The sequence below is a fragment of the Sciurus vulgaris genome (genome assembly GCF_902686455.1).
Source record: "Sciurus vulgaris genome assembly, chromosome: 12".
In the NCBI taxonomy this organism is placed as follows: domain Eukaryota; kingdom Metazoa; phylum Chordata; class Mammalia; order Rodentia; family Sciuridae; genus Sciurus; species Sciurus vulgaris.
In genome coordinates this window covers 56,848,776-56,875,456 of record NC_136473.1, presented here as the reverse complement: position 1 = coordinate 56,875,456, position 26,681 = coordinate 56,848,776, and the positions used below count along the sequence as shown (strand labels likewise).

The 26,681-nt window shown below is 36.2% G+C and overlaps 1 protein-coding gene across 1 annotated transcript in view; it reads right to left on the bottom strand.

The window, feature by feature from the left end:
* SCCPDH (saccharopine dehydrogenase (putative)) overlaps positions 1–26,681 on the bottom strand; it is a 27,410-nt gene extending 729 nt beyond the window's left edge. The window contains exons 1-11 of the mRNA XM_079106628.1: positions 26,323–26,681; positions 24,291–24,403; positions 16,811–16,891; positions 14,773–14,902; positions 12,199–12,248; positions 10,408–10,538; positions 9,634–9,751; positions 8,539–8,658; positions 8,389–8,445; positions 2,895–3,006; positions 960–1,041 (exon numbers count right to left, since the gene is read on the bottom strand). Of these exons, the coding sequence (XP_078962754.1) occupies positions 960–1,041; positions 2,895–3,006; positions 8,389–8,445; positions 8,539–8,658; positions 9,634–9,751; positions 10,408–10,538; positions 12,199–12,248; positions 14,773–14,902; positions 16,811–16,891; positions 24,291–24,403; positions 26,323–26,512 (1,184 nt within the window). The 5' untranslated portion in view covers positions 26,513–26,681. The remainder of the gene's footprint in view (positions 1–959; positions 1,042–2,894; positions 3,007–8,388; positions 8,446–8,538; positions 8,659–9,633; positions 9,752–10,407; positions 10,539–12,198; positions 12,249–14,772; positions 14,903–16,810; positions 16,892–24,290; positions 24,404–26,322) is intronic.

Below are 26,681 nucleotides of genomic sequence, written 5' to 3'. Positions count from 1 at the left end.
TACAGAACTCCTAAAAAGACTGAGTCTCCATTCTATCCTGGCTACTTTTGGTTTCACTCCGAAAATCAGCAGAATAAGCTAACAGCTATCATTCAAGAGAAACTAATGGCCACAGTCAGTCCTGTGGAGACAGGTTCAGTTCCTGTTTACTGTTTCAATGCTACTTCTGTGCTCGAGGGGCATAAGGCGAAGCTTTATCAACCTGTGTAACTGCTGCTGTTTATAGTCTTCAGACCCAAGAGAATTAAATATAGACCTCAATGGAATAAATTTAGATAAACAATTATTATAAAAGTATAAACAGGACTTAAACTGGATAAAAAAGTTTCTTTAAATATAATGGCTAACATTTTAAAAAGTACCACATATTTTCAAAGGGAACACAGTATTTGAAAAAATTTAATAGGTTTTACTATATACAATATTAAGTAATAAAAATCAAATTCATATATAATAAAAACCTAATTACTTAATATTGTTTTAGGTTATGCCCAATTTACCTCTTAGCTGCAGGCCTATCCTCACTTGTAAAGTTAGCCTAACTGAAGATAAAAGCTAAATGCTCCAGTAAGAGTACATCTGATAACCATCTAGCCAGGATCCATGACTCACACAATCACACCTGGCCTCAGTCAGGGCTCCTGCAGCCTGCCAGCTGGGTATTACTCAACACTGATGAGAAGCTCCTATTTACACTATTTAACAATAGGAACCTTTTCTGAGTGGCTAACTTTGGACTTGAGCTATGTTTATAAGGAACTAAAGCCAACCCACATGGCTCTCAGACTTTTCAGTCTCCTCTCATTTATCTCTGCAGTTATTCCCAGAGACTGGTAAGAAACTGTCCTATTTTAATTAACCTTTATCTTTGTAGACCCAAAGCCTGAAAATCAAAGCAAAATGAGCTAAAACATAATACAGATTAAAAAGATATCTTCTAACTAGAAAACCAAACTTACGCCTTGGGAAGATCAGAGGCATCGTTTAGAAGAGTCATGGCTGCCTGAACCATGGCTATGGGGGTAGTCACATAGCCAGCCTCTGCAGAAAAGGGTTGATCAAGAAAAAAAGAAAGGAAAAAAAGTGTTCATGAAGTCCGCATTCAACAACACCCCAAAATCAGATATTTTATATCTAATTCTAGGTACACTGAATTTTTTCAAAAGATACTCTTAAACACTTACAACAAAAATAACATTTACTGTACAGGTTGGAGATCCCTTATTCAAAATGCTTAAGACTTTGTGTTTTAGGTTTTATATTTTTTCAGATTTTAGAATATTTGCATATACATAATGAGCTATCTTGGGGGTAAGACCCAAGTACAATCACAAAAATAAAGATATAACCTAAAGGTAATTTTAAACAATATTTTTAGAACGTCTGCATTTTGATCACAACCCATCACATGAGATCAGGTGTGGAGTTTTCCACTTCTGGTGTCATGCTAGCACTCACAAAATTTCAGATTTTGGATCATTTCAAATTTCAGATTTTCAGATTAGGGAATTCCAACCTGTATTTATTTTTTATTTTTTGGCAGTTCTGGGGATTGAACCCAGGAGTACTCTACTACTGAGCTATATCACTGCTCTTTAGTTTTTTAAGTTTTGAGACAAAGTCTAGTATATTCAGTTGCTGAAGCTGGTCTCAAATTTGTAACTGTCCTACCTCAGTCTCCTGAGTAACTAGGGTTACAGGCTCAACCGTCTTATTAATTGTATTAAATGTTAGAAAGTGTATGTACTAGGTGCTTTTTTATTCTATTAAACTCAATTTTCGCAACAATTATATGGAGTTAGTACTATTTTTGTGTATGTGTGTGATACTGTGGATTGAACCCAAGGCCTCACACATTCTAGGCAAATGCTCTACTACTGGGCATTAGTACTATTTTTATCCCTATTTTACAGATGAAAAAAATTGAGGCTTGGTCACTTAACCTTGTCCCAACTCACAAAGTTAGGCAATGGCTGAGCCAGAAAAACCCCCAGGTAGCTAGTTCCAAAGTCTTCACTCTTGCTCATTACAATATACTGCTTCTTGACAGTCATAGAAATCATGATCACAGATTTTTTTTTATTCACTCTATTAATATATCAAACTGATCCCCATCTGCATTCATAGTCCATTAACAAAAACAAAACAAAAAAACTCTCAATATCTTAAAGAAAAACAACTGACTACAAACTGGATTACTTAAAAAGAAGTCTATAAGTTAAATGGGACATTAGTATTTACATTTTTGTCAAATAATAAAAACAGTTAACTTTAAAACCAAGTGGGAATTTGAAAAGGGGGCAAAATACAAACACACTGATGTCTGGCTTAATTAAAATCCCCTGTAATCTATCAGAGACAATGGTAATTGAATTTATACTACAATTCATAAACAGGACATTTCTGTATAGTCCTCTAAAATTTACAGTAAAAGTTCTTTGATTGGGGGGGAATAGATCCTTTTAATAATCTATTAAAAGCCAAAACCCTTCTTTGAAAAGTGCTCACATGCACACATTTTCCAGAAAATATATGTGTTCAAAGACTCCAAAAAAACCTGGGATCACAGATTTGACATGTTAGATTGCGTAATTATGAGGCTAAAACAAGCAAAACATCAAGTAGCATCTTTTCTTGTTACTAATTTAAATTTGCTATCCTGAATTATTGAATGGTAATAAAATAAAAACAGGGAAGAATATACTAATAAAATTGGCTTATACTAATTTCAATCCTTCCATTAACAGAATAATTCTAAATTACTTAAATACTTTGTACAAATGGATTTCTAAAACAACTAAGCTTTAAAATAAAGAAGAGATTGTAATACATATCACTTTATAGATTAAGACAATGTAAAACACCTAAGCATTATTAAGTCATATGTGAAATACCTGGTCCTTTCACCTGAGTACAAATTTTGATATTTGGTTTGGTCTTATCAGTACTAATGCCTTGTTTGTATCCTTGACCAAAGAACGTCAATGTAAATGATGAGCCATCGATCTGCACAAGAGAAGGCAAAAGACTCGTTTAATAAAGGAAATGTCATTTCCTTCTGGACCATAATAAAACCTACTATTCTACTTCATATGAGACATTTTCAATAGATTTAAAATAAATAAATATTTTATCTACCACACTATCTTGCAATCCTTTAAGCACTGGCAAACATGAACTCTTTGAAGTTGTAAGTTTTGATGACTGGTATGAAGTGGGGTGGGAGAGGTGATGAGCAACAGGGATGAGATAAAGATGACTCTTAGGTTGCAGCTTGAAGAATGAGTGCACCATCAACATAGATGGTTCAAGAGGAACCGTGGGAGGAGATTTTTATGGAAGTGTGTGGAACTTGGTTTCAGGTATCTCAGGTAACAAGACAAAATATCAAGGAGGTAATGAAAGTATGAGCCTGAGGCCCAGATATACCATTGCACCACTTATATATAAAAATTTGATTCAAAAAATTAAATTCTAGAGCACTTATCCTAGTGCACTTATCCTAACATCTTTTACAATCACTAAATTTAGGAATAAGGTATAATGAATTCAGTCATAAGCAAATGATTTTTATTAAATATCAATTAAACGTGAGATACTACATATATTAGACCCTGAGATGTAAATAAACTATGGTCTTTGCCTTTCCTGGAATTTACAATTCATTGAGCAAAGAAATACATAAGCAAATTTTTAAAAATATATATTTTTTTAGCCAGTGCAGTGGCACATGCCTGTAATCCAAGTGGCTTAGGAGGCTGAGGCAGGAGGATCTTGAGTTCAAAGCCAGTCTCAGCAAAAGTGAGGTGAGGGCTGGTGATGTGGCTCAGTGGTCGAGTGTCCCTGAATTCAAACCCGTGTAACCCCCTCCAAGTTGTCGATAGACCTTTATTTTATTTTATTTATTAATTTATATGTGGTGCTGAGAATCGAACCCAGTGCCTCACACATGCCAGGCAAGCACTCTACCACTGAGCCGCAACCCCAGGCCCTAAGCAAATTTAATAATATGAGACATGAACTAACAAATGCAGTAAAAGTTCAAAACAGGGCCTTATTAAATCTCCTTTTGCTGAGGGCAGAGTTTTAAAATATATGCACACACAAGTTTATTACACAGAAAAGTAGGGTATATTTTAGAAAAGAGAAATCATTATTTAAAGGCAAGAAGGGATCCAGTAGCATGGTGATCTAGAACCTACAATTTAAGAGGTGCAGACAAGACCAGATGGCCACTCAAAGATTAGAAACTATAGAAAAGCTATGAAGCATCAGTCCAGAAATCAGGACCTGAGCTATCCAAAGAATGAAAAAGCAACTCACAGAACAAGAGAAAATATTTGTGACCCTTATATCTCATAAGGGACATATAGAAAAGACCAAGAACTCCTAAAACTAAACAACAACAAATAATTTAAAAATGGGCAAAAGGATTTGAATAGACATTTCTCCAAAGAAGATAAACAAATAGTCTATAAACACATGAAAATATGGTCAACATTACTAATAATTAGGGAAATACAAATTAAAACCACCATAAGACCCTTACCTATAAGACCTCACACCCACTAGATGGACTATTATCAAGTGAGAGAAGAATGGAGGAACTTTAGATTATGTAGAAGGAAATGAGAAGGAGCGGGGATATGAAAGACAGTGAATGAGACAGACATCATTACCCTATGTACATGTATGATTACACGAATGGTTGTGAATCTACATTGTGTACAACCATAGAAATGAAATGATGCACCCCATTTGTGTACAATGAATCAAAATGCAGTCTGTAAAAAATTCAAAAATAAATAATTAAATTTAAAAAAAGGAAGGGCTATTATAAAAAAAAAAAAAAAACCCAAAACATATGTTGGTGGAGAAATTGGAACTCTGGTATACTGTTGGTAGCCACTACAAAAAAGAGTTTAGTGGTTCCTCAAAAAATTAAAAACAGAATTAATATATGATCCTGCAATTCCATTTCTGCATATACACCTAAAAGAATTTAGACCAGGGCATTGAAAAGACTGATGTATACCCATGTTCACAAGCAGCACGATTCACAATAGCCAAATACTGGAAGCAACCTAAGTATCCATCCACAGATGAATGAACCAACAAAATGTGGTATATACCTAAAATGGAGTATCATTCAGCCTTAAAAAGGAAGGAGATTCTGACACATGCTACAACATGGATGAACTCAGAGGACATTAAGCTAAGTGAAATAAGCCAGACACAAAAGGACAAATACTTTATGATTCCATTTATATGAGGTACCTGGAGTCATCAATGGCAAGTTGAATGGTGGTTGTCAGGGGCTAGGGAGTCAGGGTGATGGGAGATATTATTTGATGAGTATAGTGTTTCAGTTTTGCAAGATAAAAATAGTTATGAAGTTGGATGTAATGATGGTTGCACAAAAATATGAATGTATTTAATGCCACTGAACACCTAAAATATTTAAAATGATAATTTTATGTTTTGTGTATTTCACCACAATTAGAAGAAAAAGAGGGATAAGGGGCTGAACCAAGTCAATTGTGATGGGTTTAGATAAAAATCTAGAATGCCTATGTTTCTGGTTGGCAGATGCTGCTGCCAGATGGAAAATATAGGAAAAAGGCAGTGTGGGGGAAAGAAGTTCAGATTTGGGATTGTTGAAGTGCCCATGGGAAATCCGTCTAGTAAAACAGACGGCTGTGTCAATCAGGAAATGTAAATGTGTTTGTTAAGAGCTCTGCTGAGGGCTGGAGTTGAGGTTCAGTGGTAGAGCACTTGCCTGGCATGTGTGAGGCCCTGGGTTCAATCCTCAGCACCGCACATGAATAAATAAAATAAAAGATCCATTGGCAACCAAATATATATATATTTAAAAAAATATATATATATTTAAAAAAAAAAGAATTCTGCTGAGATCACCTAGAGTGAGAGAGAAGTGGGCCAAGGATGGAGCCCTGGGATGATCAATATTTAAGGAGTAGAAAGGAGATGAGGATATAGCATAGCAAAGGAGGAGGAAGAGAAAGGAAACTTAAAAGGACAATTAACTCGCAAGCCAAAGGAAGTAAGTATTCTAAGATTTCAAAGAAGGACAATAATTATGTCAAAAATAATACACATTAAATAAGGACTAAAAGCATTCAATGCATTTAGCAGATATAAAGTCAATGATGGGAGAAAGTAAGAATAGGAAAAGGGAGAATGAAATTGACCAAATTATGCTATATATATGTACATACACCACAGTGAATTTCAGCTTTATGTATCTCTATAAAGCACCAATGAAAATAATGATAAATAAATAGAAGGAAGGCAAGGAGAGGAGAGGAAAGGGTACAGTGGAAGGGAGGAGGGAAGGGAAAGAGGAAGTACTGGGGACAGAAATGGAGCAAATTATATTCCATTCATGTATGATTATGTCAAAATGAACCCCACTATTACAACTACAGTGCACAATAAAATGCACAACTACAATAAAAGCATTTTTTAAGAAGTCAATGGTAACTTTAGTAAGAGGATCACAAAGGGTGAAGGAAAGGCCCAGGGCTCTCTTAGGATGGAAAAGACATTGACATGTTTTCAGAATGAGAAGAAAGAACCTGTAGAGTGGCAGGAAGTAGAATCTAGAGGAAAGAAAAGGACAATCAACTGATGAAGTCAGGAGGGAATTTGATCAAAAGTAGTCATGGCTAAGACTCAGGAATTTAGGATCCACCACATTCTAAGTGGGTGAACTTAGACAAATAACACCCTCTGTTTATTTCTTCAACTATAAAAGTGATGATAATAATACCTCTACCCCAATGGCTGCTGGAGAACTAAATGAGATAAAGAGCTGTAGCCCAGTGGCTGCAGCACAGTTAATGCTTACACTGTTATAAGAAAGGTGTACAGGAAAATACTTCTTCCAGAAAAAGTGAAGGTGATGATGGGAACAATGATGACAGGTCTGAGGGCAGAATTCAAGAACACAAGAGATGCTCTCAATTCTTTTAGTGAAGTGGGACAGGGTAGAGGTTTAAGAGTTGGGCAGACTTCTGAAAAATGCCACCAATGAAAAGTACAAGAATCAGCAAGTGATGCTAGAATTCCACAAGAGGGTAAAATGAGAATTTATGGTGGGACCATCTGCTTGGCAGTGGCATTTCTCCCCAGAAATGCCCAGAGTAAAGGAGATGAAAGATAAAGGACCCACAGCCTAACTCAGGGTTGAAATTTGTTACACTAAAGGTAAAAAAAAACAGGCAGTTGTACTGTTGAGGATGTTGGACACATGATAATTCACTTTATCTGCCTTGGGAGTTCAGGGCATATGGAAAAGGAAGTGAAATATGGAGACAAGAAATAAAGGAAAAATGGAGAGTAAAAATATTTCGGATCTCTATGAAGTAAAGATAATACACATTCTGGAGTCAGCTGACTGGGTTCTCATCCCAGCCTGGCTATTTACTAGCTATAGGACCATGGGCAAGATTCTCAACCTCTATGTACCTTAGTTTCCTCATCTGTAAAATGGGGAAAATAATAATAAAACCCACTTACAAGGTGAGTATAAGATTAGGTGATCTATAAGAATTTAAGGGGCTAGGGCTGTAGCTCAATGGCAAAGTGCTTGCCTAGCACATGAGAGACACTGGGTTTGATCCTTAGCACCACATAAAGATAAACACATAAAATAAAGGAATTCTGTCCATATACAACTACAAAAAAAATTTAAAAGAATATCTGAAACATAGTAAGTCCCCCACCAAGTCTTACATATTGCTGTCACTGTGCTGAGGAAGAGTAAAAACAAAATAACATGACAACTTTTTTTTTTGTTTGTTATGGTGCTGGGGTTTGAACTTGGAGCTTCTTGTGCTAGGTGTTATGGTTTGAATGTGAGGTGTCTCCCAAAGCTCACGTGTGAGACAATGCAAGAAGGTTCAGAGAAGAAATGATTGGGTTATGGGCTCCTTAACCCATTCTGTGAGATTAATTGAGTGGTAACTGAAGGCAGGTATGATGCGACTGGAGGAGGTAGGGTATTGGGGGTGAGGCTACGGGGTATATATTTTGTATCTGGTGCACGGAGATCTCTCTCTCTCTCTGCTTTCTGATCATCATGTGAGCTGCTTTCCTCCACCATACTCTTTTGCCATGTTGTTCTGCCTCACCTCAGGCCCCAATGAATGGAGCCAGCTGTCTATGGACTGAGACCTCTGAAACAGTGAGGCCTTAAACTTTTCCTCCTCTACAGTTGTTTTGGTTGGGTCTTTTTAGTCACAGCAGCTAAAAAGCTGACTAAAACACTAGGGAAGTGCTCTACTACTAAGTTACATCCCAAACCCAAAAACAGAATAAAGAAAAATATTATTTTTGAGACCTAGATACAAAAGAAAGGATTACCTGTTTTTGTGTTGGACCTTGTTTGGAAAAATAACCAAAGGAGAAGAGCCATGGGAACTAAAGGAAAAAGAAAAAACAAACCCTCAGTGATATTTTTAAAAACTCATGAGAAATACTTCTAAAGATTTAATTTCATAAAATTTTACTTACTTTTATGAGAAGTTGTCTTCCAATGCCAAACCTCACAAAAAATAAAAAGAAAAGTCCTGCAAACATCAGCTTAATAACAGAGGTGATGCCTCCCACCGTTACATAAGCAGCATACTGAACCTAGTTTGAGAGCAAAGTTAGAATGTTACCCCTACATTTTAGATCAAGTACTGTAAGAATATTAGCTACTTTCCAAGTATTCTCAGTCACAAATATGGAAAAAGCAGTTTCCACTTTATCAGTGCATTAAGTTCTGAAAGCTTGTTCAGAAACCAGACACCAGGAGCACTTTTTCCCCCTGATTCTGGGGATTGAACCCAGGGTCTCATGCATGCTGGGGGTTGGGGAGATTTTTGAAAAAAGTCATTAATGAAAAGTAAAAGAATCAGAAAGTGATGCTGAAATTCCAATAAGGAGTAAAATGTAAATTTGTGGTATGACCACCTACTGCTGAGATATACCCTTAGTCCTCAGTGCCTATTTCTTAAAGAAACTGTCACAAGTGGTAATTAGCATCCCCTACTTAAAGAAAAAATCCACATAATTCATAATCTATCTGGGTTTAGCAATGATATGTTCCAGAATGGAAACTCCACTTACAACTCCTATGAGAAAATAACCTCCACTTTTTAACCTGAGATACAGTTTCCTCTTGAAGTCTCAGCAGTAGGAGCCATTACTTCTCTCACCAAAAGGAATATAAAGGTACTCCACAGAAAGCAAGGAGAGGACAGTGAGGGGGCGGTCCTGGATACCTTCACAAGCCATTGTTGAATGTGATCTAGCAGCTGAAACACTGAGCAGGGACTGTTATATGTTTATGATGCCAGAATTTTCTGTGCTGAATTTGCTGCTGTTATATTACATTAAATGGTATTTAATAAGCTAGATTTGAATCAGGGGGCAAGGTTATGACCACACCCATAAAATGCAAAATGCTCAACCTTGCAATTTTGTATATTTCTAGAAGGTGAAACATGCATTATTTAGCTCTCTTTTTTTCTTTATAAACGTAAAAACCTTACATTAAATAGATAGGGGAACTATAACAAACACAGAATACTCTTTATTAATAAATAATCCATATTTACTTACTGGTGATTCCTCTAAAACTTCATGCAAGTAACGCTGAGTCCGCTTCACAACGGACATATCAGATCCCAAGAAAGGAATGGAATATGTGTTGAGTTCTCTACAATAAGAAATTGGCCACCTGCAAAGTAAGGCACACGAATATTTTGCATTTCCTCCAACTACAGTGACCACAAAGTCAGCTGGTAATTTTTTTCAATAAAAATATTAATAACTTTCCTTGAGGCAATTAATAACAATAAAGATAGCAGGTGTGCTTTTAATTAAAATTACTTTTGTAGTTTCCCCCTTGTTTTCTACACCTATAATGAAACAAGTAACAAGTGAAACTGTACCATGTACATGTAAGTGCAGTTTGAACTTTTAATACACCAGTCTCCCTAGACATTGATTTAGAAAGCTTTCTTTTTAACAGTGTAACCCTAAATTCTTATCTGGTAACATTCTTACATATGAGTACATCTAAGTGCTAGGTATGACATTGATTAATTTACATTAAGATCATCACACTTAAAGAAGTGCTGAATAAAACTTAACTGACATTTAATTTTGATATTGATAGTGAGATGGCATCAGAAAATTCATTTTTAAAAGTATTATTACATGTAAAGTACTTAAGCTTAGGATAATGTGTTAATTACATTTTATCTTTGAAAAGAATCCTGAACTTAAATACAAAATAATCTCCAAGCTTTTTTTAATAACGCATTTTATTAATGGCTAACCCCAAAACAATATACTTATACTAAATAAAGAAGAGAATTTGAATTAACATACCTTTTTTTCAATTTTGGACCAATGAGTGGGACAGGTTTCAGATTTAACGAATTTCGTAGTTTTCTCAAACTACTCTGAGCTCCAAAACCATAAACTGCTGATTTCCAGGTACCATCATGAACACACAATCCCTAATAAAATATTTCAAGAGTTAAATATATCTTAAGGGGTAATTACTGAAAGATAAAAACAAGTGACTTAAAACTGTTATAAACAACATTTCACTTCTAATTGTGCAAGACAATTCCTTATTTTGATCATCTTGAGGTGGATTTTCATGACCAGCTAAGCAGCAGTAACACTCATTAGCTTGCTCATATTCAAAATTTACATCAGAACTTTCTTCTTTCCTCCTACTACTATTCTTGCTCTTGTAAATAAGTAATTTAGTTTCACTTTGTCAGTTTTACTCAGCTAAAAATCTCTACTTTTTTGAAATAGCCTCTCCAATCTTATCCCTATCCTATGCTGATCCCTCAAAATTTCAAGATACATTCACATGTATATTTATGCAACATATGCAACATACTGTCCATCTATCCATCCTCAGTTCTCCATCTACCTCCATCACCTTATTGCAACCCTAAGTTATACACCTGTCTTCTCACAGAACTCTTTTTAAAGTAAGTTTCTTAAAAAATTTGAAGTTCACTAATGGGATTTATATTTCAGGATATTTCCTCAATTCTTTGGTTTATTTTTGATATAGAATCCTTAGTATGTGCTTGATCTTACCCAGACTCTGAATCACTCACTTGTTATCTCTTTCCTGACACTCTTAGTTCTCAGTGCCCTTTACTCTTCAAATATAACTATGCCTTCCTTAACCTCCCCCCTCTGACTGCAATGAGAAATGAGTGGAAGAAAGGAAAGTACATCATGAATGGATACTACATTTTAACAAATACTTTTTCTCTTTTGAGATGATGTTATGGTTCCCCCTTTAGCTTACTAATGAGGTGAATTAGAGAGACTAGATAAACCAACTTGGTCAAAATGTATTATTCTTTTTATATATTACTGCTTTTAATTCACTAATATTTTTGGTTAGGGTTCCACTTCTATGTTCCTATGGGATGGACTGAACTTTTTTTCTGTTCCAGAATTCAAGCCTAACCTAGAACTGAGCCATATCCTTACTCCTTTTTAAATGTAGTACTTAACTACAAGTTAGGCACCTAATAAAAATACACTAACTTGTACTAAGGTAATAGTTTTCTTGACCAACAGCAATAAATGAAAAATGCTTTAATGTGGGAATCATTCTAACACAATAAATTATGCAGATTTTTTTTTTAATATGTAGGTTTTAGCCAGGCATAGTGGTGCATGCATGTAATCCCAGTGGCTCAGGAGGCTGAGGTAGGAAGATTGCAAGTTCAAAGACAGCCTCAGCAACTTAGCAAGGCCCTAAGTAACTCAGTGAGACCCTGTCTCTAAATAAAATATAAAAAAGGGTTGGGGATATGGCTCAGTGGTTAAGTGCCCCTGTGTTCAATCTCTAGTACCAAATAAATAAATAAATAAAAAATAAAATAAATATATTTTAAATACATATTTTAAGTCAAAATAATTTAGTGTCTTTACTTTTTAAAATTAAATATAGTGACAAAAAGTAAAAATTACAATTAATCTAAATCTAAAGATTTAATTAATCTAAATCTAAAAATTATATACAACAAATCTAAAAATTTAATTAATCTAAATCTTTTTTTTTAAGAGACATGCATCATTTCTAAAATGTTTTTAATATTATCTTGAAAAAAACACTTGACAAACAGAAAAACTAACCTCAGGTCCTGAATGTATAGTAAGGAAACTTTCCACAGCAGTCAAAGTACCTAAAAGAATAGGAAAATGGTAAAACTAAAATCAAACAAAATCTAAATTATTCTGCAAGGATAAGTAATAAATTATTCATTTAGGGGCCAACTTTTACTATGCCTATAGCTAAGATAGTCAGAAAATCTGCACAGATATCAGTTTTATGATTTTATTATATGCATAATTAAGAAGCGGTTAAGACCAGGTTAAAACTGTCAGAAAGAGTGTTGAACATAAAACTAACTGCTAGTACTGACAAAAATCTTTTTCATTATTTAAACTGACAATGCTAAGAAACTTCCCTAATAAGCAACAACTTAACTCACTCATTTTGAAAAGCTCATCACACAGTTCTCAAAATCAGATCTATGGAAATTATTCCGTATTCAAATAAGCATTCAAGGGCTCATTAGTAGTGGTTTGCAACAAATGTTTAGCAAAACTATTAGAGCACCCTTGGTGATGGCTTATAAAATATTTAAAAATAAGGTTGTGAAAACAAAATATATATAAAATAAGTATAAAATAAAAACTAAAAACCAAAGCCAAAAAAGGTAAGAAATCAACTATATTAATGAGAAGACAAATACACAAGTATAGTGTTTAAGTATCTGAGTTTCTTGAGTTTAATGCAAAACCAAAACAAAACAAAATCGGAGAGCTAATTCTCAGAAATTGGCAAAATAAAAAATATCATCCCTTAAGAAACAGTTCCTGGTTTTAATTCCAAGAGAAAACTTTATAATTCAGGCCTTACAAAATGAACACTGAGCAAGGTAACAAACACATTATCAACAAAGATGTTTAAGATGTTACAGCAGAGCAGAACTATGGCCACAAAAACGATCACTGACAAAAATCAATAACAGATTATTAAAGTATAACTCACTGAAGATGTTTCTGAGGGCTGCTAAGAGAAAGCAGCCCAGGTATTTGGCTGTGTTATCTAACCCTAGCCACAGAAAGTACACAAACCGCCTATGGCATGTGTAATAAAATGTGCACCACCGTATCAAACGTCACCTCACGTACTTGTTAAAATGCTCACTTCTAGGTTTTTAGAATCTGAAAGTTTGTTTAAACAACCTCAGAGTACTATTTCTCTCTTCAGAAGAAAAAAAAAACCTATTCAAAATTAAAACTATTACATAATTAGAATAATCTCAATAACAAACATATAAGATAATCATGAAGAAAATTTCTGACCTTCAGACTTCAAATTTTTTTTTTCTTTTTCTTATAGTGCTGGGGATTAAACCCAAGGACTCATGAATGCTAGGCTACATTCCCAATGTATCTATTGCTTTCTGATCTTTATTATGTAAAAAAGTATTCTTTTCCTAAATTCCTAAAAATCCGAAATCAAAAAAGGCATGAATTTTTAAATTCCAAATCACATACTGAAATGGGCTTTTCTCCTCTAATCCTCTGATGTGATGACTATTGCTTCCTTCATGTCCTGACCTTGACATATCATTCTTTTTAAAATGACCACTGGGGCTGGGCACAGCGGCCCACACCTGTAATCCCAGAGGCTCGGGAGGCTGAGGCAGGAGGATTGAAAGTTCAAAGTCAGACTCAGCAAAAGCAAGGTGCTAAAAGCAACTCGATCAGACCCTGTCTCTAAATAAAATACGAAATAGGGCTGGGCGTGTGGCTCAGTAGTTGACTGCCCCTAAATTCAATCTCCAGTACCAAAAAAAAACTATTTATAGCATAGCATATTCTTTTTTTTCTTTTCTTTTTTTTGCAGTGCTGGGGATTGAACCCAGGGCCTTGTACTTGTGAGACAAGCACTCTACCAACTGAGCTATATCCCCAGCCCCAGCATATTCTTTTTGATTCTAATTTCACAACAGTGATTTTTAACTTTTCCTTGTATGTGCTATCTCTGTTGGGCTTTGGTTTCTTGTTAACTTTTTAAATATAAACCAGAACATTTTCCTTCTATTTTAAGTTCTAGAACAGTTTATATAGCTCTAAAGTTATCAGTTTCATGTCATTTTCTAAATGAACACCTTTAAAATATGCATGACATTACTATAATATTGACGATTCTCTCCCATCTTAAATAATTGTCAACAGTTTGTAACAGGATTTAAAAGGTACCAAACTCTATGTTCAATGCTGGGTATTGAACCCAGGGTCTTACACGCATTAGAAAAGCACTCTACCACTGAACTGCACCATCAGCCCAAAACCTTTTAATCATAATATTATATGTAAACTGTATTAATTTATACACAAGACTGAACTTACAGTAACAAAAAAATTTTAACAGACATTTTACAGAACTATAACTGAATTTTGAGAAGGGATAATTCCTCATTTTTGAACACTTAAATTACTATCCACACCTCAAATAATAGTGTCAAAAGGATTTTATTGAAAGTGTGGCTATATTAAAAACAAAGCATGTATTTTAATATTGCCCATTTATAGCTATGTTTCTTCTCCCAAGTAGATTTTAGTTTATCACAACTATAAACTTGAAGCTCTTCTCTTGTTAAATTCAAGTACTGCTTATTGATCAATAATTACCGTTCATTTGATTTCTGGTATATATTACTCCCAGATCTGCTGGAATGGAATCAAAGCCACTGCTGCCAATGATATAAACCCCCTTTTCAGCAGCTTTTTCATGATACTTCCAATACATTAGTTCCAGAAACTAAAAAATCCAGGACAAGAATTTGAATCAGTTTATAGAAACACCAAGACAAATATTAAATGATTCATCCTTAAAGACAAAGAAATTAAACTGAAAATGCTAACCTATAGGGCTTGGTAGCAACATATTAAAGTTCATACTTAATTCAGATTTTCTTAGTTGTTACCTAATATCTTTTTTCCATTCCAGGATCCCATCCCAGATGCCACATTACATTTAGTTGTCACATCACCTTGGGCTCCTCTTGATTATGACAGTTTCTCAACACTTTCCTTGTTTTTGATGACATTAATTTTTAATTTTATTTTTAATAGACACAATTATTATACATATTCATGGGATGCAGTGTGGCATATTGACACATTTATACAAGAAACAATGATAAAATCAGGGTTAATAGTTTATCATTGCCTCAAACAATGAGTACTAGTTAGATATTTTGCTGAATGGATTTTCTAAGGGAACTTACCTCTTGCTTTTCTTGCAATTAAACAGGGGTTATGGGTTTTGGAGAAAGACCACAGGGCTAAGATGCAATTCTTACCATGTGTCAAGGCTATATCCTATAGACATGATTTACTAGTGTTGATATCGACCTTGAAAACCTACCTAAGGTAGTGTTTGCCAGGTTTTTCCACTGTAAAACTATTTACTTGTCCTGAGGGCAAAGTAGCTACATAAATCATTTAAAATTCTTCTATCTCTTCTTATCACTCTGCCCATTTTTAAACTAGGTTATTTGTATATCCATTATTGACTTGTAAAAGTTCTCTCTATATTCTGGATTTTTATTATGTTTGGTGGAGTGGGGGGGTTGTTTTTGTTTTTTGCAGTGCTAGAGATTGAAGCAAGATCTCACACATACTATGCAAGCATTCTATCACTGAGTGCCCCCCAGTCCTATTAGGTTTTGATATTACTTTTATGGTAGTTTATAAGACAACAGAAGTTTTTCACTATTTTCTATGCTCTGAGTTATTTTAAATAACATAGGAATTGGTTTTTTAATTCATGTTTCCTACTTCTTCCTGAATCAATTTTGGTAATTTACAGTTTCCTAGTATTTTCTAATATATATTATCAATTGATAATCTCTAAGTACAGATTATATTGGCATATTAATGACAATAATCAGCAGAGACTACAGAGACATGTGAAGTTACCATCTTAAAGATGATAGTATAGCTTAGTGCCAGTTAGCATTTGGCATCCTGTAGTTAGGTAAACCTAAAGTCCTAGTTCTTCAGAGTTATGTGACTTTGAGCAAATTACTTAACCTTTTAAGCTTTAATTTCTTCATCTATAAAAGAGAAATGAAGATAAAAACTACTTTATAGCTAAGTTATGAAAAATATACCTAACATTTTTAGCACAGGGTTGGGTGTCTGTAATGACTGTGAATATTTATTTATTCATTTGGTACCGGGGATTGAAACCAGGGCTTCTTGCATGGTAATCACATGACCAACAACTCTAGCCCCTTATTTTCAATTTTTAGGTTGAGGGGGTTTTACATTTATTTTTCTATAACACTGTAAAGGTACCTAATTTTAAAAAAGAAATTCATAATGAAGAAGTTTAAAAAAGTAAGATTCTGAGAAACACATATAGCACACTATTTTAATTAACTCAGCTTACAGCATTCATTAACTAAAAAAAAAAAATCAGCATATCCATATACAAATGAAATAACTGAGGTGGTCAAGGAAAAGAAAAAAATTCAAGAAAATTAAAGCTAAGACCTTACCATCAGTGCTCTCCTTTAAGCTATCAATGGAATACTATCTATAATACTAGAAAGGAATCAATGACTTCAAAATATCACAAAATTATACTAAATATTCTCTACTGCATTAAACAGAAAATCACAAGAATTTATTTCTACTTTTTCCTTTTCATTTTACATACCTCAGGTTCCCCAGAGATGTCGATACAGCTAGTTCCATTTTCAATACATGCTTTTACTACAGGTTCTCCATAAAATCGATACTGGGGGAATAAAGAAAAACAACAGGTTACTCTTACTTGGCAAGCTTTAACTGAAGCAAAGGCCATTTAATCTTGAAAGTAGTTTTGATAATCACAAAATCAAATGTGAATAAAAGAACCTAAAAATAAATTGAAAAAATAAAACAACAGCACTATACCACAACTATGAGTATAAATAAATATAGGCATGATGGAATTACACAGGAATGTATGCTTACCTCTAATTGAATTTTTTTAAATATATTTTTTAGTTGCAGGTGGACACAATACCTTTATTTTTATGTTGTGCTGAGGAATGAACCCAGGGCCTCACACATGCTAGGCAAGGGCTCTAACACTGAGCTACAACCCCAGTCCTCCTGGAGGATTTTAAACAGAAGAGTGGAGTAAGAATTAAAGTACAGACACACCTTAGTTACCCTGCCTGCAGCATTACAAAACAAAACTGGAGACAAAGAGGAAAGGATAAAGGAATGAAAGGATGAAGCATGAGAAGACAAACTGGAGGCAGGTATGAAAGGATGAAGGGTACAAGAAGCATAAACTCCTCTTTTTTTCTCACTCTTGGCATCCAAAGATGGAGGAAGACCATTTTTTACATCTAGCCATTGAGAAACAAGGGACACTTAAAAGATAGGGTGCTGCAAGGTTTTTACCTAATTCTTTAGCTCACTTCCACAGCTCCCATCTGCTTATTAGTAATGGCAGATAACACTGAAATTACTGGACTGGAAGAAGCATACTCCATTCCAGGTCCTCCTCTGCCACTTACCAAGGATGTGAAACTCTTTGAAAAACTTAACTTCTGAGAAAATGTGGTATAATGAAACAAATGAGGGTTTTAAGGGCAGCAAGACTCAAGGGGTTACACCCTGAATTCATCATCTACTCACTATGTGAATTTACAGATCATTTACATGGACTATTACATTAGTAAATATACATTTTAAACATACATAAAGTAGATTTTAAAAACAGATTTTTAAGAAAGTCAACACTCTATTTTATTTCTTTATCCAATGGAATGTCTTGGGTAATCCTCAATTTTTACCCATATCCACTTTAAAACTCATTTAGAGCTATCTTTGGTCTGTGCTCAGTTATTTCACCCCGAAGTTCCTCAAGTTGGCCACTAATCCACCTATCCTAGATCACTGGGTCACACGCTGGTTACTCAGTCCCACCACAGGCCTCCTCAACCAGGTTGAAGTGGATTGCAATAACTTACATTTTAAATAAGCCTTACAGGTGATTTTTACATATTTTATCACTGCCCTAGATATGCTCCTGGAGAATTTCACTAATTCACCTGACTTAAATGACAACGGGTATTATGGTTTGGATATGAGGAATCCCCCAAATGTTCCTGTATTAACGCAGGAGGTGAAATTATTAGATTATGAGAGCCATAACCTAATCAGTCCAACCTAGTATGAATGGACTAAATGGGCAGTAACAATAGGCAAGTGGAGCATGGCTGGAGGAGGTGTGGGTCACTGGGAGTGTGACATCGAAGGGTTCTTCTTCCCTGCTGCTCCCTCAACTTATACTCTCTCTGCTTCCTGGCTGTCATGAATAGAGAAGTGCTCCTCTACGTGCCATGATGTTCTGTCTTACCATGGGCCCAGAGCAATGGAGTTGACCCATCAGCCTAAACCTCTAAAACCATGAGCCAAAATAAACTTTTCCTCCTCTAAGGTGTTCTGATCAGGTTTTTTTTTTTTTTTTTTTGGAGGTTTTTCTGTGAAGGTATTTATTTTTTATTTTTTATTTTTGTTTTTATTGTAAACAAATGGGATACATGTTGTTTCTGTTTGTACATGGAGTAACAGCATACTATTTGCGTGATCATACATTTACATAGGATAATGATGTTTGATTCATTCCATTATTTTTTCCTTCCCCCCAGCCCTCCCACTCCTCTTTTCCCTCTATACAGTCCCTCCTTCCTCCATTCTTGCCCCCCTCCCACCCCCCATTATGTGTCATCATCCGCTTATCAGTGAGATCATTCGTCTTTTGGATTTTTGAGATTGGCTTATCTCACTTAGCATGATATTCTCCAATTTCATCCATTTGCCTGCAAATGCCATAATTTTATTATTCTTTATAGCTCAGTAATATTCCATTGTATATATATATATATATATATATACCACAGTTTCTTTATCCATTCCTGATCAGGTATTTTGATCACAACAACAAAAAGTAGACTAACAAAACAGGTGTGCTGGTGATTTCAACACTCTAGAGCTGCTCACAGATGAGGTTTTCTTATTTAAGATCAGGACCAGCCAGAGCATGGGACATGTGGCATGATTCATACTAAAACTAGTTTCACACTGAATACATTTTCCCCTCCTTCATTTTCTGTTTGCCTTGATTTACTCACTTACTTAAAGAAACACAATAGCCTGGCACGGTGGTGCACACCTGTAATCTCAGCGGCTCAGGAGGCTGAGACAGGAGGATTGCAAGTTCAAAGCTAGCCTCAGCAATGGTGAGGTGCTAAGCAACTCAGTGAGACCCTGTCTCTAAATAAAATACAAAAATAGGGCTGAGGATGTGGCTCAGTGGTAAAGTGCCCCTGAGTTCAATCCCCAGTACCAAAAAAAAAAGAAACACTCTTATAGTACAGTTTCCTATCTTAATGCAAGGTATCTATACATACCTTAGTTTCAACAAGCTTAAAACCAAATCCATTATTTTTCCTTAAACAGGTTTATCCTCCTCCACTACCTACCTAGTACATGCTTCAGAGTGGAGTGGAGCTCTAGTTCAGTCTGCCTGGGTCCCTCTCCTAACATCTCATGTGCAGAATGAAGGAAGATCCAAGATGAAATTTTTCAAATGGCTGAATAGCACAGTGATCTAGAGCATGAACTTTAAAATCAGACCAGATTTAAATCCAGAATCTGCACTCACTAGTTGTGTGACCCTGGGTAAGTCATTTTAACTCTCTGAACATGGAGCTCATCATAAAAAAATAAAAATAATAACAACACCTACTTCACTGAGTTGTTCAGATGATGACATAAAAGCATACAAAGAGCTTAGCATAGTGCCAGGAGCATAGCAATCAGATTTTTGTTGTTGTTGTTGTTGTTGTTGCTATTAATGGCATTCACTCTGCATACAATTCTCAGGTTAGAAACCTGGAAGCTGTCTTTCAAGTTAACTTTTCTGGAAGTCAGCAAATTTTACCAAATCAGTTTCCTAAAAATATCTTAAATCAGTCATGTCCTTCTCAACATCCAAATCTTAGTCTAGACTGTCACCTTTCATCTAATTTGTTAAAAAGAGCCCTTAGCTGGTTTCTCTATAGCCAATCTAGTCTCACTTCCAATGATATACCAAAGTGGTTTTAAAATCAGATGTCACTTTTTCTTTTGTCCCCCATAATATATTCATTCTTCACTAGGCCAAGTACAGTGGCACATGCCTTTGTAATCCCAGGATTCAGTAGACTGAGGCAGAAGGATCTCAAGTTTTAGCCAGCCTCAGCAACTTAGCAAGACCCTGTCTCAAAATTTAAGAGATAAAATAAAAAGGGCTAAGGATGTAGCTCAGTGGTAAAGAACCCCTGGGGTCACAATCTGAGTACCCTCCCATACACACACAAAAAAATTCCCACTAGCTCTCAGGTGCCTATATTATATAGTGTAAGTCTAATCTTCTCAACATTTTGTGAAGTTCTCATGATGTCACACCACAGCCCCTTAATTCCACGTTACAACAATCCTAAACTTTTAATTCCCTACATGCTGCTGCTTCAAACCTAGTATTTACTTCTACTACTTAGAACATTTTCCCTCTGCTAAACATCTGCCTAACTCTCAACCCCTGCAGGCTCAGTCTTAAAGACTCAGTTTCACTTCTCAAGTCTCAACTAGTGAGCCAGTCTTTCAGCTAGTCAGTTTCTCTACAAGTACTGGCAAGCTGCAGTGAAGCATTAATAAGCCTTTAAAAGTAGCAGCAGTTCCTTACAGAAACAGTACATATTTTCCCATTTGCTACAATCCACCCATTCCTTTCACTGTATTTTGTCATACCTTGCCCACTTCTCCACTGGATAATCTGAGGCTGAGACTTCCCACTATCTTATCCCTATTTTATTATATCGTTATATTTTTCTTTACTTAGTGCCTTGTGCTTGTATGGGGCAAGGGGAGAAAGAATAACAATCCTTGATCTCAGCAGACATCTGTTACTATGAAGCCAACTATCTTACAGCAATCCTGCTCCCAACATTTCATATTCCAACCCAGAGGTTCTCCAGGGCGTGCACAAAATGATCAACTGAGTGTGGAAGTAAATATCAGAACTTTAATTCATGCTAATTTTTACAGGAAACACAAAGAAAAAATAAGTTTTCATTAATAGTTAATATTTGAACTGACAATAGCACATTCTCTGTTGTCAAGTGTTGAATGTAGGATACAAGGGGCATCATGAGAAGCCTGGAGAGGTTCACAACACTTAGGGGGCCACAATGGTACCCCCATTCATTTATTCATTTTCAGCATATTACAACCTACTGTGTGTTTACTCATAACCTGCAGAGAAGAGTTTCTAAGATTTGAGCTCTGAAACCTCAGACCTTTAGAGGTAGGAAGACAAAAAGGTCCAAAAGAGAAGAGAGGTGAAGCTGGTAGACAGGAGGAAAACTAGGTGAGAATCCATAAATCCAAGTAAAGAAAGGAGGAAATGATCAACTGGCTCATATGCCAAGAGGTTTAAGAAGAAGGCTGAGAACTGACGATTGGATTTGACAGGGTGGGACTCCCTACTCGCTCAAGTAGGGAGGATAAAGCTGCTAGAGTAGTTTAAAATAAACTAGGAGGCAAGAAAGTGGACATAGTGAGTAATGAAAATTCTTTTAAGGAGTTTTGCTCTATAAAATACACAACAAAATGGAGTAGTTGGAAGGGTTTATGGAATCATGGAATATTTTTAAAGATGAAAGATGTAATTACATATTTAAATGCTGATAGAAATAATCCAATACAGATGAAAAATGTGATAAGTAATCCAATAAAGAAGAAAGAAAATTATAAACATAAAGCCTTGGAATACTGAGCCCAATAGGGATAGGAGCAGTTTGGGTACAAAACAGGTAGATGGGTAGACAGGTATGCAGATTTAGTGGGATAAAGATGAAGAAATTCTGTCCTGACAGTTTCTGTTCTCACAATAGAGAGAGAGAGAGAGAGAGAGAGAGAGAGAGAGAGAGAGAGAGAGAGAGACACACACACACACAAGAGTCAGTCATTAAATAAAAATGAGGGGAAAGAAGATATGCTCCAAGCATGAGGGAAAAGAAGTTATAAACCTGCTGCTACATAGAGTAGGAGAGAGAACAGCCACAGAAATGTAGAACTGCTGGGGTGCAGAGTCCCACAAAAGGCTTCTAACCACACATTTGAAGCAAGACCAGTCAACATGGGGATGTGTTTTTATCCATCCACATTGGATTACTCATGTTAAGGTAAAGAGTCAGAGAGTTAGAATAATCAAGGTTGGGGCTTTTTAAGAATAGTGAAGAAAGAAGAGCAAGGGAGCTGGCTGAAGGTGTATATTACAGAGTAATTCCAGCAATGGACCTAAAGGGCATAATCCAAGCTAGTTATAAAAAAAAATCTAAATAAACACTATTTCAAATACATATTTATTTAATAACAATACAAAAACCCTTTTTGCTTTCAATTAAAAAATTATTAATGGTATTAGGTGTGGAAGCACATGCCTATAATCCCAGCAATTTGGGAGGCTGAAGCAAGAGGATGACAAGTTCAAGGCTAGCCTTAGCAACTTAGCAAAACCCTGTCTTAAAAAAGAGACGGGGGAGCTGGGAAAATAATTCAGTTGGTAGAGTGCTTGCCTCCATGCACAAGGCCCTGATTTCAATCCCCAGCACCATTTATAAAAAAAAAAAAAAAAAAAAAAAAAAGGCTGGGGATGTAGCTCAGTGGTAAAGCACCCCTGGGTTCAATTCCCATTACACAAAAAAGAAAGTTTTCACAGTCGAAATGCTTAGTTTTCAAATGTCTTGCCAATTGTGATGGCTTATTCAGATCAATCAATAAATGTCATCATCACTCACCTTGATACAGGCCAAAAATCTAGAAGTCATCTTGATGCCTCTTTCATATCTAGCACAATAGCACAAGATAGTCTCTTTTCAAAATATACCGTGAATTCAAGCACTTCTTATCACTTCTATTGCTACCCTGGAGCTTAGACCATTTCACTGATTGTCCCTATCTATTTTTCCTCTCAGATGCCAAGGAACTTCAAAATTAAATCAGATCATGTCCTTGCTTTCAACAAGGACTTTCAATGACTCCTGGTCATACTTAAGAGGAAAATCCCAATCCTGGGAGCTATAAGACCATTCAACCTAATTCTCTGATATACCACTTCAATCTACCTTCACCTCTCTGCCCTACTCCAGGGGGCCCAGCCTATATCTTCTCTTACATGCCTCAGTTTAACTAGGCACATTCTCATCTCAGGACCTTTGTACTTGCTCTCCCCAGAATATGCTTCTTCTTGAATACTGTTTAACCTTTTACTTCATTCCAATTTTTACACAAATGTCATTTTTCAGAGATCTTTCCTGACTATCCACCGAAAAGAAATTGATGAGTCAATCTCTCTTTTTTTTTTGGGGGGGTGGGGCACGGTTTACCAGGGATTGAACTCAGGGGCACTCAATTACTGAGCCATATTCCCAGCCCTATTTTATATTTTATTTAGAGACAGGTCTCACTCAGTTGTCAGACTAGCTCAAACTTGCAATTCTCCCATCTCAACCTCCTGAGCTGCTGGGATGCATCACCATACCCAGTTCACTATTATAATCTTATTTTTCTGTCTGCCCAACAAGAATGTAAGTTCAACAAAAGATTTTATCTTGTTTACCATTATATAACCATTGCCTAAAATAGTGCATTTTACATACATTGAGCATTCAATAAATATTTCTGAATAAATAAACATCTTTTTTAGTTTCTATTTTGTATGTTTCTTAACAAATTTCTATACAAAAATATAGTAATATAAAAATAAATTTGGGGATATACACATTTACTGAAGAGGCATATTAAATAAAAAAAAAAAGGGGGTGGGGGTGGGGAGTCTAGCCAATGTAGCTGTAACCAATGAACAAAGCAGCACATACTCCCTGAGTACATGCCACTGAAAGCTTGTCACTCCCTCTCCCATGGTGCTCCTGTCAGGTCCATTTGCTCCTCACAAGAAGAAAAAACTCCCCGTAGTGGGTTAAGACCTTGACCAATTTTGTCCTCTGACCTTATGTTCCTCTGGAATATAAAATACCAGCTTTTGCTAGAAATGAATGGATTGTTTGTTCCAATACAAAGGGTTGATTACTTACAGGTCCTACGCAATTGAGGACAACTGTTGCCTGTTTAGCCATTTCATCAAGTGAGGCTGGGTTAGTGATATCACAAATTATTATCCCAACTTCAGATGACAGTGTCGGTCTTCCTAAAATAAAAAACAAATCATTTAGAGCACATCATAGTATAATAATAGATTTTAATATTAATAGCAAAATTGCTAAATATACTAATATGCTGAAAGCTAAATCTCCCTCTCAAACTAAAGATAATTTTTTTTTTCAATCAGGTAATTTAAAAGGGTAAAGGCTATAAGGAAAAGCAGAGTTAATACTAAGGATTACTAAATAAAATTACTAATCTTTTAAAAAAGCATATAACAGCAATGTATAAATGAAAACTGTGTAACATGGCAATTTTATAATCAAATTTGGGTGCTAAGTAGATGACTGTCCTGACTCTCCACCAAGAAATTTATATTATAAAAATAGTTGCCCATCAATTACTGAACAATTATAATATGATCAATTACAGGGAGTAGGAGCCTATCAATCAACACCATAAGAACAAAAGAGGACTCTGAGTATATATACTTTCTAAAAATTCAGTCTCTATAAAAGCACCCAGATGCATAAAAATAACTGGAATTAGCTGAACCAATAAAGCAATGCAGGTTTTGACAGGTCTAGGTGTATTCCCTATGATAAATTGATTTGGGCATTGTAAATGGTAGGCTAGGCTGTACCTGCATCATCTTGTTAAGCAGGAAAAAAAAAAAAAATGGAAAGAAACATTTTAATAGTGAAATTATCTCTTGGAAAAATAAAGCCCAAAAGCTCTTTGCTGAAGATCTGGGTGTTGATACTAGCAACACTAACAGTTGTAGGAGAATTTAGCCTACTTGCTCTCTTCTATATATAACCACGACCAAAATATTCTATATTCCTACTAAAAGCAGGTTCTGTGTGGATTATAAGATCAAACAGAAAGAATGTAGTATACCCAAAACTCTACAGGTGCTATTTGACTGAATAAAGTGAGTCTAGAGTAGAGAATTAAAGGCCAAATTTCAAGGTTATCAAGTCCTAAGTTAGGTGTCTCCCCCAACTACAAAGACAGGGTCTGAGTGTCCCTGTCTCCTCTCTCCAACCAGGTATCCACCGCACCTGTGACAGGATCTAGCATGGGAACGATCACTCAAGAATATAAATTGAATGGGCTGAAAGAGTAAATAAATGTCCAAATCAGAAATACAAAAAAAAAAAAAAAAAAAAAAGTATTTTAAAGAAGAATATAAGATTGCTGGACAATTCTTACAAGCAAAAAATACATTTAAAAACAGCAGCAACTTTATGAGACTGTCTCAAAACACACAAACAAAAAATAATGAAAAGGCCTGGGGATGTAGTTCAATGGTTAAAGCACCCCTGGGTTCAATCCCCAGCACCAAACCAAACCACCAAACAACCAAAAGCACAAAAAATAAAAATAAGGGGCTGTGGGTGTAGCTCAGTAACACAAAGGGTGCTTAGCATGCACAGTGCCAAAATAAAAAATAATAATAATAAACAGAAGCACAACAATCATATCAGTAAAATTCTTAAGCTTTTTCGCCCATAACGAAAACATAAAGCAGATGAGAAAAATCAATCTTAAAGAAATCAGTGCCCTGTCTACCAATCAACCAGGTGTCAAGAAACCTCCAGACCCACCAGGTACCCCCGGCTGTAGAATGGGGTGAAGCAGAGTAAGGAACAACTAAAGTTCTTGACTATTTTGACAGTGATTCCCCAAACTGTGGGAGAGATCCAGAAGTGATGGGGAATGAAATTTTTAAATTGTCTCTTTAATTTAAGGCTGGTGGAAAGCCAGGACAATATATGAAACATTCCTCTCCCACTCCTGTCCTCAAGCAGGGCTTGGGGTAGATGCAGGGAGCATCCCTGGAGAAAAGCTCCGTTCAGACGACTGAAAGTCCTCGGCCCTGCTTCCGGGCCGGGCTTCGGGAGCTCCGAGGTGAGGCCGAGCCCCGGGGCCGCGCAGCCCGGTCCCATCTCGCCCCTTTACCCAGCTTCAGTGCAGCCCTCTCCAGCACTCGTTGCAGCTTCTCCCGGGAGCGGCCCGCCACCGCCCACGGCAGGCGGGAGCTCCGCTCTGGGGACGCCTGCTCCCGGGCCACCTCCTCGGTTACGAACTGGCCGGTGAAGCCAGAGGCGCCGAACACCACCAGGTGGAAAGGCCTTTGCTCAGTCGCCATGACGAGTCCACAGCGAGCCGAGGCCCGGGGCGGGCTGAGTCCACCGCGCCTGCGCTTCAAGCCACGACCCCAGTACCGGGCGCAGCAACCGCCGCGGTCGTGGCCGCCGTCGCCGCCGCCGCCGCCGCCGTCGTCGCCAGCGCGCTGCTCCTCCTGCCTGCCGCGCGCG